This window comes from Argentina silus, assembly GCF_951799395.1.
Source record: "Argentina silus genome assembly, chromosome: 6".
Classification (NCBI taxonomy): Eukaryota; Metazoa; Chordata; class Actinopteri; order Argentiniformes; family Argentinidae; genus Argentina; species Argentina silus.
Genome location: NC_139660.1, coordinates 13,498,566 through 13,514,221, shown reverse-complemented (window position 1 = coordinate 13,514,221; position 15,656 = coordinate 13,498,566). Strand labels below are relative to the sequence as shown.

Sequence of the window (15,656 nt, the reverse complement as noted above, 5' to 3'; positions counted from 1 at the left end):
TGATTTTTTTTATTCAGGCCAACACAATTGACAAAATACTCAAAAGTAATTGAAATACGTATTTCAAATTCATGTAACAGAAATACTGAATCTCTGCGTACCTGTACCAATCACATTTCCAGAGGATTGACAGACTAAACTAATAAAACACCCATCAGTCTCGTTCCAAGACACTTCCGGAAGGTCTGGTGGACCAACTCGTCAAACTTGGCCTTCATAAAGCCAATAGAAAGAGTGGCGAAAACGGACGGTGCATAGCCATTGGCTTTACTTTGCATAAATCATCTGTGACAGCACTTCCCTCCAGTGCTTGCACACCACACGTTTCTGATTCAGAGCATACGCCTTGCAGTCGTGTGATTCCCTGAAATCAAATAATAACAAATACACAGTAAATTCACTTCCACTAAGGCCAGGTTTGAGTCGTTGTTATTCCGGGCGTATATGCCCTGTGCACAATGACTGAAAGTGGCACTTTAGAATGCTAATGACCACACCATTCCACACCATTCCAGAGTGGGAGAAGTCCTCACACACCGCCACCCCTTCATCGGTCCTCTCTGCCCAGTGTGCCAGCTATAATTAGAGACCCTGGCTCACATCAAACAGCTACACCAGCCACACCCACAACTTTGCCCTCCTCATCCAAGAGAAGGGTCTGTAGAGACCTCAGCCACCTCTACATGTTGCCCCGACGTTTCATCCTCTGACATCAAAAACAAGTCCAGGCGAAGGGAAGGCGCCTTGCAGCTGCACAGCAGCTTCTGAGATCAGGGTTAAAGGATTCCTCTCACATCTCACAGCAAAGAAGTGTGGGGAAGAGGAACGAACATCGCGACAACAGTAGTCTTTCTTTACATTTCTGCTTGCTATTCATGTTCATACAGTATAACTATCAGAGGCACATACAGAGGCACAAAGCATAACACCTAATCAAAGCCCTACATATACAGTGCCAAAATACATACAGCACGGGTCAACATCACTTTAGTAAATATGTCTTTATTTCTGTTTCCTACAGTATACCCAAACCCAATACACACATGCGCTTACACACACGCACAACAGTAGTCGTCTCCCTCTATCTATTTCACATTTAACCCACAGCCCACACTTGCAGGAGGGTATGCAATCCTGCTTTCTGAAATAGTACTTGCAGACATTTGAAACCAACAGCAACTCTCATCTCCACAGTCGTATGAAACTGTGATGAGATAACTTAAAGTACAGTGCAGGCAGGGTCTCTTGCAAGATGAAATACACAGTTTTCAAAAACAAGAATTTCAGAACAGTTCTATAGTACGTAGCTTACAGTATATGAGCCACATCCTTGGAGGATTTCCATACACAGACTCACATCACAGGCAAGCTAATTATAACAAACCCAAACCCATCTTTGCAAACCCATCATAGCTACACGACAAGTCTCTCAAGTAAAAGAAACAAGATTATTTCCCTCCAAGTTCTATGTATTAGGCCTACATTCCTACAAATGACACAATAGTGCTTGTGTTTACATTAACATTGAGGAAAAGCATTCACAATCAATTCTTCAGCAGGGGAGATGGAAACTGATGTCTTGAAATAGCTATACCGCCCCATAGACACAACCAACTGCAACACTCATGTCCTTTATTAATTTCTCCTCTCTGCAAAACCATGTGAAATTCTCCTCACTGTGCCTGAGGGAAAACATTTCCACTTAGCCAAACACCATGCTTGTTTTAATCTAAATTATTCCGACTTTTTCAACTGGGCTTTTGCTTAGCTATAATGCCATATTTTTCTATTATGTTCAGGCAGTCTTAACACTTTCTTTATCATGGAAACAGAATACACAAGGCATTTTACATTTACATTTACATTTATGGCATTTAGCAGACGCCTTTATCCAAAGCGACTTACAACAAATACATTTGTTTAAGTAAGTGAATCATCTATCCAACAGTCATCATAAGACAAAGTAATCAATGCTCACACCAGGGGCCATTGGCCGTCGTAATGCCAGAAGGCATTTAACAGGAAAGAACTTGTACAGGGGGGAAGTGGGGGTGAAGAGGTCTCAAGGGTTGGGGTTAGGGTTAGTACGGGGGGGTAGTGGGGGTGAAGAGGTCTTTAGGAAGGACTGTTAAGATGTAGCCTGAAGAGATGGGTTTTCAATCTATGGCGGAAGATCGGTAGTGACTCGGCAGTCCTGACAGTGGTGGGAAGCTCATTCCACCAGCGTGGCGTGGCCGCTGCATCCACGTAGAGGCGGCGGTGCCAGGCGGGCAGCCGAGGTGGAAGAGCGGAGTGATTGTGCAGGGGTTTAGGGGCTAACCATTGCTTGCAAGTAGGGAGGGGCTGTTCCCTTTGCCGCCCGGTAGGCGAGCACCAGGGTCTTGGATCTGATGCGAGCTGCTACCGGGAGCCAGTGGAGGGTGCGGAGGAGGGGCATGACATGGGAGAATTTGGGGAGGTTGTGCGTGTGTGTGTATGTGTGTGTGTGTGTTTAATATCCTTCTGATGTTGTAGAGGAAGAATCTACAGGAGCGTGCTGTCGCTGTGATGTTCGCCACACAGGATAAGTCCTTGTCAAGGATCACCCCAAGGTTCTTGGCTGTATGGGAGGTGGTCACAGTAGAGTTTTCTACTGTGATGGAGAAGTCTTAGAGAGGGCAGGCTTTCCCTGGGAGGAAGAGCAGCTCAGTCTTGTCAAGGTTGAGCTTGAGGTGTTGGGCTGACATCCAAGCAGAAATGTCAGCAAGACATGCCGAGACACGTGTTGCCACCTGTGAGTCAGAAGGGGGGAAAGAGAGAAAGTTGAGTTGAGTGTCATGTGAAGAAATTACAGAGCCCAGAGATTTGGTATAGAGAGAGAACAGTAAAGGCCCAAGAACAGAGCCCTGGGGGACCCCAGTGGTTAAGGCACAGGTATGAGTCTCCTCTTGAAGGACAATGTTTAAAATGAGAAAATTCAGATCTTCCCTGCCAAAGCCTTTTGAGAGTGAGATGAGGAGAAAAGATGCAATGAAACGAAGTGGTCACTCGAGATGTCATTGGCTTGCAACAGTTGTGCTTGGTTTAGGAGCCACATCTGAGTTGCATGTTCAAACACCCAGCACTACTTATGTACAACTTAAAAAACATGTATTTTAGACCATTTCAACCAGCTGTGGCGTGCACCCTGCATTGCATGACACCATCATAGTGAAGTGTTCTTTGTGAAATAGAATCCACAATTCAGATATTCTAAAAGATTTAGTTGAATTTGAATGTATGGATTGTTGTACAGGTGGAATGTGTTGTAATTTGGACACTGGACACTGACAGATTAGAACAGAAAACTCTTTATTCAACAAGTTTCACTTCACAATTGAATATAACTTTTTAAATGCACTTGCCATCTTTTACATTCTCTAATATGTAGCCTGTGTTGTCTTTGTTGGGTTCATCATTTGTAGAACTACAAAAGTTATTGCATTTCATTTTGAAACCAAGAGAGAAATAGATTGATCCACTCCAAACTACAGGCTACTGCTGAGAGCATCAACATATATACTGAGAAACGTGTCATGTGAGTCAATACAACATCAGTTCAATCTGTAAGACCCATTTGCTGTGATCAATGAGAACATCACAGTGAACCCTCAAACTCAAAAATGATGTCTATAACAATGATTTTTGAAAGACGGTCATTGGTTACAGCATCAACATTTAGTAAACGCAGTAAAAAGAAGCACATAGCGTAATTCACATCGCTTGTGTCATCATAACATACCGTTTAGAATATATAGACTGGCATCACTCCAACTAATCTGGCCATACAACCGCAAACAAATCTTACGCTTACAGATACTGTTAGGATCTGTTACAGATATGTGTCGGTTATATCTGTGAACTAGATTATATATATAATAATACAAATATTCATGTGTCATATTTCTCTTCCTGCCTCTATTGTCCCCCATCTGGTGAAATCCAACATTGCCATTCAGTGTACTCCTAAATGTATGCAACTAACTTCATTCAAATATACTTGCGGCAATAGCAAATGGAGCAACCCCTCCTCCTTCCCCTACATTTTCTCCACAAATTTCACCATACTGCATCTATAACTGCTCTGGGGTGAGTTTCCTCAAAGCTTTTGTTTACTCATCTCTCTTTTTACTCATCTCTAGGCCCACTCCTCCGCTAGACCAGCAACGTTCTTCATTTAATGAATTATGTTCATTCAGGCACAGAAGATTGACCTGCAAACATAATTTGCAGGTCAATCTTTTATTTACAATTGTTGCTCTCTTGGAGCTTTGAGGGAGAAATTAAGTACTACTTTAAGCTACAAAGATTTCAAGAAACTGACCCCAGATCACCTTTTATAGTGTCTATATAGTGCAATGTCTAGGAGAAGGTGTCTTTTTTTTTTTTTTTAGGAGAAGGCCAATTTTCAGACACACTTAGCTTGTAAGCAGAAGAACCATCCCTTGCTCTGTATAAATACACTAATATGGGCACTATAAGTCATTGCTGACCCTTATGGGCACTGCAATACTTTGCCCTCTCTTAAACATGAGCCTTCTCTTTGGGGTTCTCGTTGAGAGAGCAATGTGGCAGAGCAGGACAGGGGGGCAATAATAGCAGTACTTATACCTCCACCGAGTTCAATCGCCCCATTAAAGCAAAGTCAAACCCCTTAAAAGCCTGCAGGGAGGGGTGTAGTAGGCAGGCTGAGCAAGGACAGACAGATGAGGGAGAAGAGTGAGGAGGGAGAAAAAGAAACCAAAAACACATGGGGGTGGAAAAATGGGACAAAAACTGGCCATCATTGTAACCCAGTTTAATTCCCATGAAATAAAACCCTCTTCATGGTTAGTTTCGACATGGGGACATCGATCTGTTCGACATTTGTGTTGTAATAACAGAACAATTACATGGCTAGTAGGACATTGACAAATCTGATTTGTACACACAAGGCTTGCAACGCACTATGTACAATTTGAGGGTATGGTACGCTAGATACAGCTCCCTCAGTAGTCTTGCATCTCTGTAGCACCTTGGTAAAGATGGTCGACTCACCATTTGTAAAATGCAGTTTACTAGTGTAGAAATTGAATGTATGCCTCTAAAATCTAAAAAAATAAGCTTCATAATTTTATAATTAAATCATTTCTCTGTCACCTCGTGAGGTTAGGTAATAGATTCAGAAAATGAACATAGAAAGAATACAGTAATAAAAAGACGACGTGAATAGTATCCAACATTGATTTCTACATTTTACAAAGAATGTCTAAGAAAACAATCCCAGAGAGAAGTCTGGAGTTGTAAACAGTTAGAATAACCACTTTAGAAAGGCTTTATGAAGTCTTCATACATGCTTTACAAATAAGTCATCAGCAAATTCTTATCAAACATCATAACAGGCCTTTAAATCAAGCTTGTTGTCCAACTCTTTTGCCACATTATAAAGTATGCCATTTGCTAATACATTACTTATTAAGCATCTACCTGTCTTCAAAAGGGTTTATGAAAGCGTCATAAGGCCTAAGAAGTGCTGATTCGCTCAAAGTGGGACTATTTGATGCTAATGCACACATCTTCACAAAAAGTCAATGCTTTTGCAGAGAAGATTACAGTCAAGTGTACTTACAGGGTTGCATTCAACATTTTTCATTTGTACAAATATTATATCAATATGTGACTAAGACATTTAAATACTTATGAACTCCCCCGTAATACATCCCACCCATTTCCTATTACCTCTCACACCCAAAAATAATAAGTTATTGAAACTGTACACAAATATGCAAATATGTTTTATGAATTGCTGGTTGTTGGAATAACACAAAACGTGGATGCAAGTGGATTGCTGATGTGCCAATGGGTAAGATTTCTACCTGTCAAGGGGAGCTGGTTCAGTCAATAAATGAAGGGATGCAGAGAGGTATGCCGTTGATGCTCGCAAGAGTCTTACATGTCAACACAGTTTTGCACGAGATTCACAGAGGTGGTAAAATAAGCCACATCCTCTTTCGGTGCTGCTGCTTTGGTGCAGGCGAAATAACTTCACAGCAATGACTAAAATAAAAATACATGCAACAACAGAGGAGTGCTTTCTCCATGTCCTTTTGGCTCTGACACCAGCTGTCTGTGCCAGCCTGTGTAGCATAATGCTGATGTCCATTAGCCTAGCTTCCGTTAGCTTAGTTTCCTTTGCCTCCAGCAAGCTGGCCTACGTTAGCTACGGTTAACTATCGCTGTTGAGCGGTCGGGTCTTTAATACAGGGGCTCTGAGCCCTCTTCCTGAGGGGGGAAATGTGTGTTGAGCAGGGACTCCATGTAGGAGACGTAGCTGCTGCTGGGCGTGTAGCTTTCAGGGGGCATGGTAGGCAGGGAGAGGGGTGGCATGGGGAGGGGTGCAGCTAAGGCCATGGCCAAGGCCGAAGGGGCAGAGGTAGGGTTAGATGTCAGGGCGAAGTCAAGGAGAGTGGGGAGTGTGGTTATGGTGGGCTCAGTGATGTGGGCTGGGGCTGCGAGAGCCTCTGTGAAGGTGGGAGTTTTGATTTGGGCTATGTTAGGAGGAGCGGGGACAGGGTTGGGGTGTGTGCTGTGGACAGCTATGGCAGGGGCTGGAGCTGGGCTGCATCCAGGGTGCTCTGTTGTCTCCATGGGTTCTTGAGGTGGTGGGGGCGGAGCCGGCAGTCTAGGCCGCTTGGCTGCTTGTGCCCCGCCTTCATGGCCTTCCTGGCCTTCCTGGCCGCTTTTGGTTGGTATAGCCTGGAAAGGAAATGGACAGGGAATGATGATCAAAACAATGGCACCAAACGCATGTTTTGCCCAGATCTTGCCCCTTTGTGACCCTTTCAAATGTTCCAACACAAAATCCAGCCAAACTATTGCATACATGTTGACCATTTTCAGTTGAGTATTTTATCGAGGAGCTCAGAATTGCTGTGTCTAGGGAGCGTTCAGGAGGGTGGTCTCGTACCAGTCTGGCTCGGACCCTCTTGGGCAGCTCTTGATCTAGTGAGTGGATCTCTGTGTGCTTCAGTAACAGCTGGGACTGATCCTGGAACTCAACCTGGGAGAAAGAAAGAGAGAGAAAGGCAATCGAATTAAGTAGAACGACAAAGGACATGAAAGTACAGAAGAATTTTAGAGAGAGAGAGAAAGGTCGGTACTAAGGAAGCCATCATGTGTGTTTGAGTGCGAGTGAGTGTGTGTACATATTCTCTGTCTGTGTGTACTTCTGCATATTTGCAGTCCTGTGTGTGCTCACCTGTCTACGTGAGTGTGAGACACACGCTGACGATAGCAGGTGATTAGAGGTGCAGCACAGTGGCTGCGAGCTAAGAGGACACTCTGGCATCATTATCATGGCGAGGAGGCCCTTTGGGCTGGATGACGGGAAAAAAACAACAACAAGGTCGACTCGCAACCCTGATATAAGGACCAGCTGGAGACTTGTTTCCCTCTCACTAAAACACTGCACTGAGTCGCTAACAGGCTCCTAGCGCTGCCTCACAAAAACATATCACAGCTAGCAAGGCAGGGCAATGGAATGGAAAAAAAATCTAAATACGAATTCTGCCACATTTTGAAAGTTATTGTTGAAGAGTTGTTTTTCTCCTCAAGTGTTATCTGAAAAGTAGGGTTTTGCTGCTGCACAAACAGAAGAAAACAGACGTGCGAACAGGCAGGCACACACAAACAAGCACAGTAAGGCAACCATAATGACACTCAAATGCATGCATGCACACACGCACAGATCCAGATACTGATTTAATTAATGTGTGTGCTGCATGGTTCAGTGTGGTGTGCGTGTGCGCAAGTTCCATGCCATTTGTCTTGTCATATCACCAGTCACCCATGTTGAGACAGTGTGAGGGCACACGTACAAGCTTACAAGGCTGAGACCAGGCTTCTGACATGTTTAGAGATTAATGGGCTCACTGTGAATGTGTGTGTCTGTGTGTTTGTGAGAGAGAGCAGGGGAAGTGTGTGTCTCTGCACTGTGTATCTGTGCTGCTCCGATACCAATTCCAGGAACACCCTCCACGCTTCTGAGCTTTATACCTCGTAAGCACTCTGCGCATCGCACCATAAATTCTAAACCACGCGCCAGCAACGCTAAATCTCTCGTTTTAATGTCTGCTGTATCAAGATGCTCCGCCATAATCTACAAGGGCACCATCATTTCCACATGCTGATAAATACTGTACTCTGAGTCAAAGTCTGAGTTGTGACGCAAAATGGCTTTAGCCGTGGCACTGGAACAAAAGCCTGTAGAAGTGTATGTTTGTGTGTGTGTTCACTCACCTGGTAGTGTTTGTGGACATGCTCCTTGACGTAGGAGGCATTAAGCACTTGGCCCTCTGACGTGTGGACCACTATCAGTTCCCCCATTTCTGGGGGGCCATTACGAAGACAGTCGTGGCTCTGGAGGAGGAGAGAGAGAAGGGCGAGGTGAAAGAGAGGGGTGAACAGGAGGGAAACAAAAGTGGGGAAACAAGTGGAGGAGGGAAGCAAAAAGGCTTTGATTAATTTAACATAACCACTAACACACAAGGGAAGGATGCATCGCTCAGTCAACTGCACCCAAGCTCAAGGCCCAAGTTGTGTTAATATGTTTGGTCAAAATGTTAAGTAAGTCCCCATGGCCATTTCAAACGTCAAGTATTAGGTCACAGACAAAGAACTAGAGACAGAGACGGTCAAAGCTTAGGTGAGTGGCACACTCACTTAACTCACACTTGGCAGCACGTGCAAATCATGCACTGATATCAATGAGAGATTTGGTAGGTAAACAAAGAAAATGAAATGAGGACGACTCACCACTACATTCTCAGGGAAGAGGTTGTCACAGTAAGAACCATCGTCAAAGTTGATCTCGTAGAAGCTCTGTGAAGCCATGCCGATGATGCTACAGGGGTAGAACCAGCCATCGCTGTATCGTCCAATAACTTTCTGATCCAGGGCCAGACCCTCCTTTGCCGCCAGCCGTGGCTAGCAGACAGACAAGGGGGGGGACATACTTAGACAGGTATTGGTTTGACATGTCTGCATAACAACAGCACTGTCATCATTTGATTCAGTGGGCTTGGATACACCACAAAACGCATATAGAGTACTATGCATGTACCCACCCTCTGATTGGTCTTCTTGTGCTTGTGGCAAGTGACGGACACCACGTAGGGCCAATCAGCAGGCTTCATGAGCACCCCGGCAATATGCGCACAGGTGACATGGAAGGAGGTGGAGCAGCTCTCATAGGAGCACTGTATACACGCGCCACAGATCTGCTTGGTGCTCTTGTGGCAGTACACACACTTCTGAAATACCAGAGAAGAAACAAATCCGATTGATAGGAGTGAAGACGCACACCCAAAATATTTAAGCAAGCTGTAGACCAACGGTAGAAAGATAGATAAAAAAAATAGAGTTTTTATTACTATTACTCCCATTGCATGACTTTAATGAATTAACATTTCTGCACCCAGAGTCAAAGCATCACCAGAGACAAAAACATAATTTCAGAATACATATATATGGATCATGTTGGATGACACACTGTAAAATGTAGGTGAAAGAGAAGCATGCAATTATTAATTTCTCTCATCTCTAGATACACATTTATGATTTGAGTTTATATAGCAGAGAAACAGGCTCAATAAAATATGCGAATCAATTTGCTGATAACAGCTGCTGTTAGTTTTTTATTCTGCTTTCCCAAGCCCTTCTCTTTCTTCATCCTTTCTTCTTTGCATCCCTAATTCCCTTGTTTGCCTGGCACTCTCATCCTCTTTGCATCTCACTCTCCCCCTCTTTCAACTCTCTTACTGACATTTTTTAACAGCCCTCTCCTCTCACTATTACCCTTTCCAACCCCCCCACACACAAACCCTTTGTATTCCTTCTCCATGTCTCCCTCTCTCACCATCCGTCTTCCCTGTCTTTCCTGACAAATTGCCGCAACCCGCCGGAGATCGATGAAAAATAAGCATTCTTTATTAAAATGTCAATACTTCATTTTCGTCCTCTGTGGGGCAGCAGCGGAAATGTACAACAGCTTTCAATAGGCCGCCGACTGATTTAGTATTCCACTGGATAGAATCTTAAGACGCAGGGCCGGACCGAACACAAGAGAAGCATGGGAGAGATTTATGGGCATCACCAACACCCCATCTATTTATATTTATTCATTTGTTTATTTACCCATTTTCCCTCCATTTTGCAAATCGGAAGCGAGCCATAAAAAGCTGTTTCAATAATGTTGGGTGGGGTCTTTCATGTTTTTGAGCGCTTTGAGTGCGACTGTTCACTTTGCACTAATGAATGGGTGAATCACTGCACAACTACCTCACAATTCTTATGGGGGGTGGGGGGGGCAGGGGACAAAAAGGGTTCAATTGAATTCAGCGCTGGTTTGTCTTTCATCATTGCAGCTAATGGGGAAACTCGATTACCGAAAGCACATAGCATCCAGACAACTTTCAAAAGAGCAACTATGAATTACTTGCTGAATACAAGCAATATGGGTTCCAAGATTGCATGTACACACTGATAGGCTCAGTCATCCAAATTATTACAGCACACAATTACTTTTCATGACATTTTAAAAGGTAGAGGAGACCTGCTTTGACAGCACACCCGATGCAAATAATTCAGATCATCACTTCCTTTGATAGATTATTCAGAAAGGGGCAACATTTTTTCTAGATATGTGACAATGTGCTGCTGTGCTCTGCGGCAGACTATGAAGTGGCTTTTCGATGGATAGAGAAATAAAGAAAGGGAAGGAGTGGTGTGTTCAAAGGTGCGGCAGCAATGGGAGTTGCCTCCTGGCCGCAGGATCAATGCAGTTCATTTAGTGCAGTGAGAAATGACACCTGATTATTCAGCCATTCCATTCAGCTCATATATTAGTTACGTGCTCCCCGGCTCGCAAAAAAAACATCCATCCGGGGAGGAAGGAGGGAGGGAGGGAGGGAGGGAGAGAGAGAGAAACCTAAGAGTGACAGAAAGTATGAAAGAGAGAGGGAGAAAGGGAGGCCTAAGAGTGTCAGTAAGAATGAAATATGGAGGGAAGAGAAGGTCAGTGTGAGGAAGACTTCAATACCAGAGTGAGTGAGTAGCAGTAGCGGTACAGGCCCATGAGAAGAGGTGGATGAGGGCAGGAGGAGCATTATACCAACTCATCCATTTGTCTGCCATTTTTAGAGAGCTTGCCAAAACAGTTCCCTGAGTTTGACTCTGACCAAACGACTTTGTTATAACACCACGGCACAAGTCAGGAACAGCCCGTGGCTCCTTCCCATCCTCTCAGTCCACTAACCAGACTCTTCCTAGTGTCCGGAATGGCACTGATGTCCACTGGTTCCCTCTCAACAGCGTTGGTAAAGCGAGCCTCGGCCACGGCGATGGCACAGATCACATGGACCCACCTGGGGAGAGGAAAGAGGCATGATACAGTATGAGCCTCAGAGCGTTAACAAACACTTCACAATGGTCGGGTCTCAATAGTCCAAACTAGATTGGTTTCCTCGCTATTTCCTCCATGATCACCGATTTGGCAGAAATTCACAGGTAGGAGAGATATGGTGGAGACCTATCCAATCCTTTCAAAGATCAGTGGGAAAGAAATTAGGAAAGGAGGCCGGTCAGGAGTATTGCGACACAGCCAATCGATTATTTAAGTACCATAGGCCATCTCACTGCGATTCAGAGGAGGGTAGCAAATGAACACTGACCGGTTGTCTGTGGTTGTCTTCAGAGCACCTCCCCTCAAGTTACAGAGGCAGCAGTCCTATGGAAACACACACAATAACACAGGGTTAGGTTTTAGGTGGATACCAGACCTCAGGAGCTGGCTGCAGGTTGTGTGTTGAATCAATGTGTACTCACCACGGTCCAGGCACCCGCTGCACACCTCGAACACTTCCAGGCCTCGTTCGCAGAGTCTGGCCTAACAGCGTAACAACCTGGAGAGAGAAAAGGAGAGCCGGGAAAATAGATAAAGATAAGCTTTTACAAATTAAAGTCCACTTTCCTCACTTCCACACAGACCCATAGCCATTGAGCTATGGGTCTGTTTTAGAGTGCACCATTTTCCTCAGACCCCTGTCTTACAAGATGGAACATTCCTTCAAAATGTTGGAATAAAATCACCCAAATCTACATGAAATTAAACACGTCTCATGGCAGTCCCTTGTTGGGTGCCAAAAGTGTATGGAGGTAAACCTTCACATTGTGTGTTTAACTCAACTACATGTGACAATCCACACCAAAACAATGGGTAGTAGGAGGGGAATAGGGCTAAGACCGTGTCTTTTTGACAGGATCTCTCTCTGCTTCTTTTTCTCTTGTTATAAACCTTGATGCTTTCCAGGTCCAGCCAATGCACTCCTGGACATCTAATAAACATCCCTGTTTGGTATGTGAGACCAGTTGTAGTGCTTATAAGAATCCAGGAGACACTGTCTGTGTGTGTTCTGTTCATATGATGTTGATCTCACACACACACACACAATTAAGTTTACATGCTTATGATGGCGATCTAATCTCATGATGAAATATGAGTGAATATCTAGAGTTTACTAAGGCTGAGAACAGAGCAGAAGAGAAGTGCTGAAGTCGAAACCAAACTGAACAAGCAAAGAAAGCTGCCCTGCGTACTTTCACACGTTAACAAGCTCTCTGCCCTCAAAAGTAAACTATCTATCTTCAAGAAAATAACAAGTGGGTAAATAAGAGAGACGTTTTGGAGTGTTGCCTTCAGAGAGGCCTGCTTACTGTAGCGCTAGAGCATTGCGCTGATTTAACCCAGTCAAGGAGAGTTAATGTAGCAAGCCCTTAGAGCTAGACTACAGGGGCATTAAGCCTATATTTTGTTGGGCTGCTGTCGAGCCGCAGTCTTCTGAGCCTCTTGATTTCTCCAGGTTCTCATGGGCCCTAAGTAAAAATGGAATGTTGGAGGGTTTGAAGGCCTGGGTGAGTCTACAACGTGTCTGTCCGTGACCTATTCTAACCCCTGCAGCTGGCAAGGGCCGAATACAGCCCCCGGCAAAGGGGAGAAGGTACCAGCTGTGTGTGTGTTTCCCATATCTATATCAAACAGAATATTAGATTAAAAGAGCAACATCGTCATAGCAGATGATTAATATTCAGCCACATAATGTGACTAAACCACAGTGTCAATAGTATGGATTTTGTGAATCATGATGTATAGGTGTTAACTTCTAAAGTTTTTTATTTTCACTGGTCAGATGCCACCTTTCTGATACAATGGTGCCCAGAGTCTAAAATGAGTGGAGTCTCTGAACACATTGTGTGCACAGGCTAACAGTTCCCGACACCTGTTTCTTTACCCATACAGAAGCTAATTGGCTACGCAGCTTAGTCTAGGGAGCAGAGAAAGAGACTTTATATTTACTTTCTTTTCTGTGGGGGACAGTTTTAAGGAGGCACAACAATCCCAAGGAGTTCAGACTGAGTGGCAGTAAATTAGCTAGAACAATTTGAGTGGCATTTTGATCTTTGCGAGAAAAAAACCCTTCAAGCCCAACACGGATGAAAATACGTAATGGGAATTTAGATGAAAACAGTGTATAAATACACAGACCATTACCTCTGTGAATAAACACCAGGGAAAACTGAGAGTAAACATCATCTTAAGTAAACATAGTGAGGGATTGACTAGCTAGTATTGACTGGCTTATACTCACTGGCAGAGATCTTGACGTGGTGAATGTTTTATCTGACTGGTTAGATTTTTGTCTGGCTGGCACTTCACATGTGTAACAATGCGTTTTGTCTAGCTGATACTGTACTAATGGCTGGCTGGAACAGGACTACATTAAACAGTGTGGGCTCTATTTTCAGTCAAAGCAACAATATTTTACAACTTGTTGGCAATTTCTGCTTGTAAAGGTTGGCGCTGTGGCATTTTCAAATCATAACGCCAAGATTGGCAAATTACCAGTCTCATATCAGCTCGCTGAGGTGGGAGGGTCGGCGTTATTTGAGGTGTGTCCTTAAAAACAAGCACCAAAGTGCCCGTTTTAGGCAGCGCAAGGGGGGACATGTAATACCCACCAAAACCACCTCTTAGCATAAATGTAGCTGTTAATGACAGCAATTTTGACAGCGGTGGCACATTAAACGATGTTAATTTGAAAGGTAGCTAGTCTAATGATGTTACACATCTAGCCTACTTAAATATAATGATAATATATGCCGTTTAGCTGACGCTTTTATCCAAAGTGACTTACATTGTAGTGAGTGCATACATTTTCAGTATATACTTGGTAACAAATTCAGTTATGTAACAGCTTCAAGAACCTCAACATTAGGCTATTAACTAATTCAAGCCTATTGAGGTACGTGGGCTGATGCGGCACTTGTCATTGTCATCACAATTATGTGCCATTGTATTTGATAAACTAACCGACAACTCAATATAGCCTATGTTCTGGAAGACCGTTAAAGACCGTTCTCCCACTGTTAATCCAAATTGAGGAAAAAACGAGCCACCGAATACCGTAAATACACAGTTGAGCTCCTCATATTTGGCTATGGAACACGTTTTGATTGGTCAGTGAGTGGTCAAGCCCTCGACACACCTCTCATTCATGTACTCATCTAAAGCCAGCCTTTATACACTACTACCGCCATATAGGCCGACCAATATCACCACGAAACTTGCAACATTATTTCTAAAACACCCCCTGAGCGATAGCGCCATGTCATAGCAGTTAGATCAACGATTGCATTTGGGTTTTTCAAATACAGCCCTGTGAGTGTTTTGTCTGGTTGATTACTCACTGGCGTGGACCTGCAGGCTGCAACTAGAACAGGAGAGCAGCAAGCTAGTGCCGTCATCTCCGATGTGGGAATTGGTAGGGAGGGGCTCCGTGTTCTCAGGCCCAGCGCTGAAGCACATCTCTGGGACCAATGGCCGGGTGCGGCTGCCACAGCGGGACATGTGGGCACCGGGACTGTCGGCAGGCTGGGGTGAGTCCCTCTGTGGCTGAAGAAACATACGGGTAGGAGACTATAGTATTAGTGCATTCTCTGGTGGTTGGAGGATAATGGAAGTCAAAGGGGTAATTCTAATGCCTCTGTGCATCTTGGCTCTCTTCTGCTGTTCCATTTCTTTATTCATTGATGGCTCTAATGCCTTTAAGTGAAGATCGATATAAACTGCTAAAATGTGGACAGAGGGGGAAAAAAGAGAGTTGATATTTGAGAGGGTTAGTCCCCACCTGTGTGTATGGGCAAAACAATGTGCAGATGGCACAATGGGGTTCAATGGTAGCCACAGCAGCGTTGAAGGCCTTCTCTGCTAGGAAATTGGCTGGCCGGTTCTGCCACAAGTGTCCTGCTTTTTTCACATCGCCATCCAGTGGCCAGGGGGAGAACAGCTCTGGAAAAGGGAAGAAAACAGGGTAAGACTGGCCAGTGAGCAAGCAAGCATTCACAGCAAACACATACTGTATCAGGCCTGCAATGCACATTACACAAGACCCTGAGGCAGCAAGTGTGTTAAATTGTATTTTTTCTCTTCCCTCTCACTCTCCATTCTCCCCATCTGAAAGACAGGCCTGTTCCCCAGCAGCGGGCTCAAAGTGACTTTGAAAGCAGGTAATTGAGAGTCATGATCCCCGGATCAATAAGTGTCA

At 44.3% G+C, this 15,656-nt stretch overlaps 1 protein-coding gene across 2 annotated transcripts in view; it reads right to left on the bottom strand.

Moving 5' to 3' along the window:
- Nucleotides 1–3,317: 3,317 nt before the first annotated feature.
- The window catches only part of kdm4b (lysine (K)-specific demethylase 4B), a 43,169-nt gene continuing 30,830 nt past the window's right edge, over nt 3,318–15,656 (bottom strand). The window contains exons 13-22 of one of the 2 annotated variants that reach the window (XM_083671946.1): nt 15,240–15,400; nt 14,800–15,004; nt 11,881–11,957; nt 11,727–11,782; nt 11,312–11,420; nt 9,123–9,308; nt 8,812–8,982; nt 8,296–8,415; nt 6,965–7,057; nt 3,318–6,753 (exon numbers count right to left, since the gene is read on the bottom strand). In XM_083671946.1, the coding sequence (XP_083528072.1) occupies nt 6,253–6,753; nt 6,965–7,057; nt 8,296–8,415; nt 8,812–8,982; nt 9,123–9,308; nt 11,312–11,420; nt 11,727–11,782; nt 11,881–11,957; nt 14,800–15,004; nt 15,240–15,400 (1,679 nt within the window). In that variant the 3' untranslated portion in view covers nt 3,318–6,252. Of the gene's footprint in view, nt 6,754–6,964; nt 7,058–7,113; nt 7,374–8,295; nt 8,416–8,811; nt 8,983–9,122; nt 9,309–11,311; nt 11,421–11,726; nt 11,783–11,880; nt 11,958–14,799; nt 15,005–15,239; nt 15,401–15,656 lie in introns of those variants that run through there. The other variant, XM_083671947.1, reaches the window with a different exon arrangement.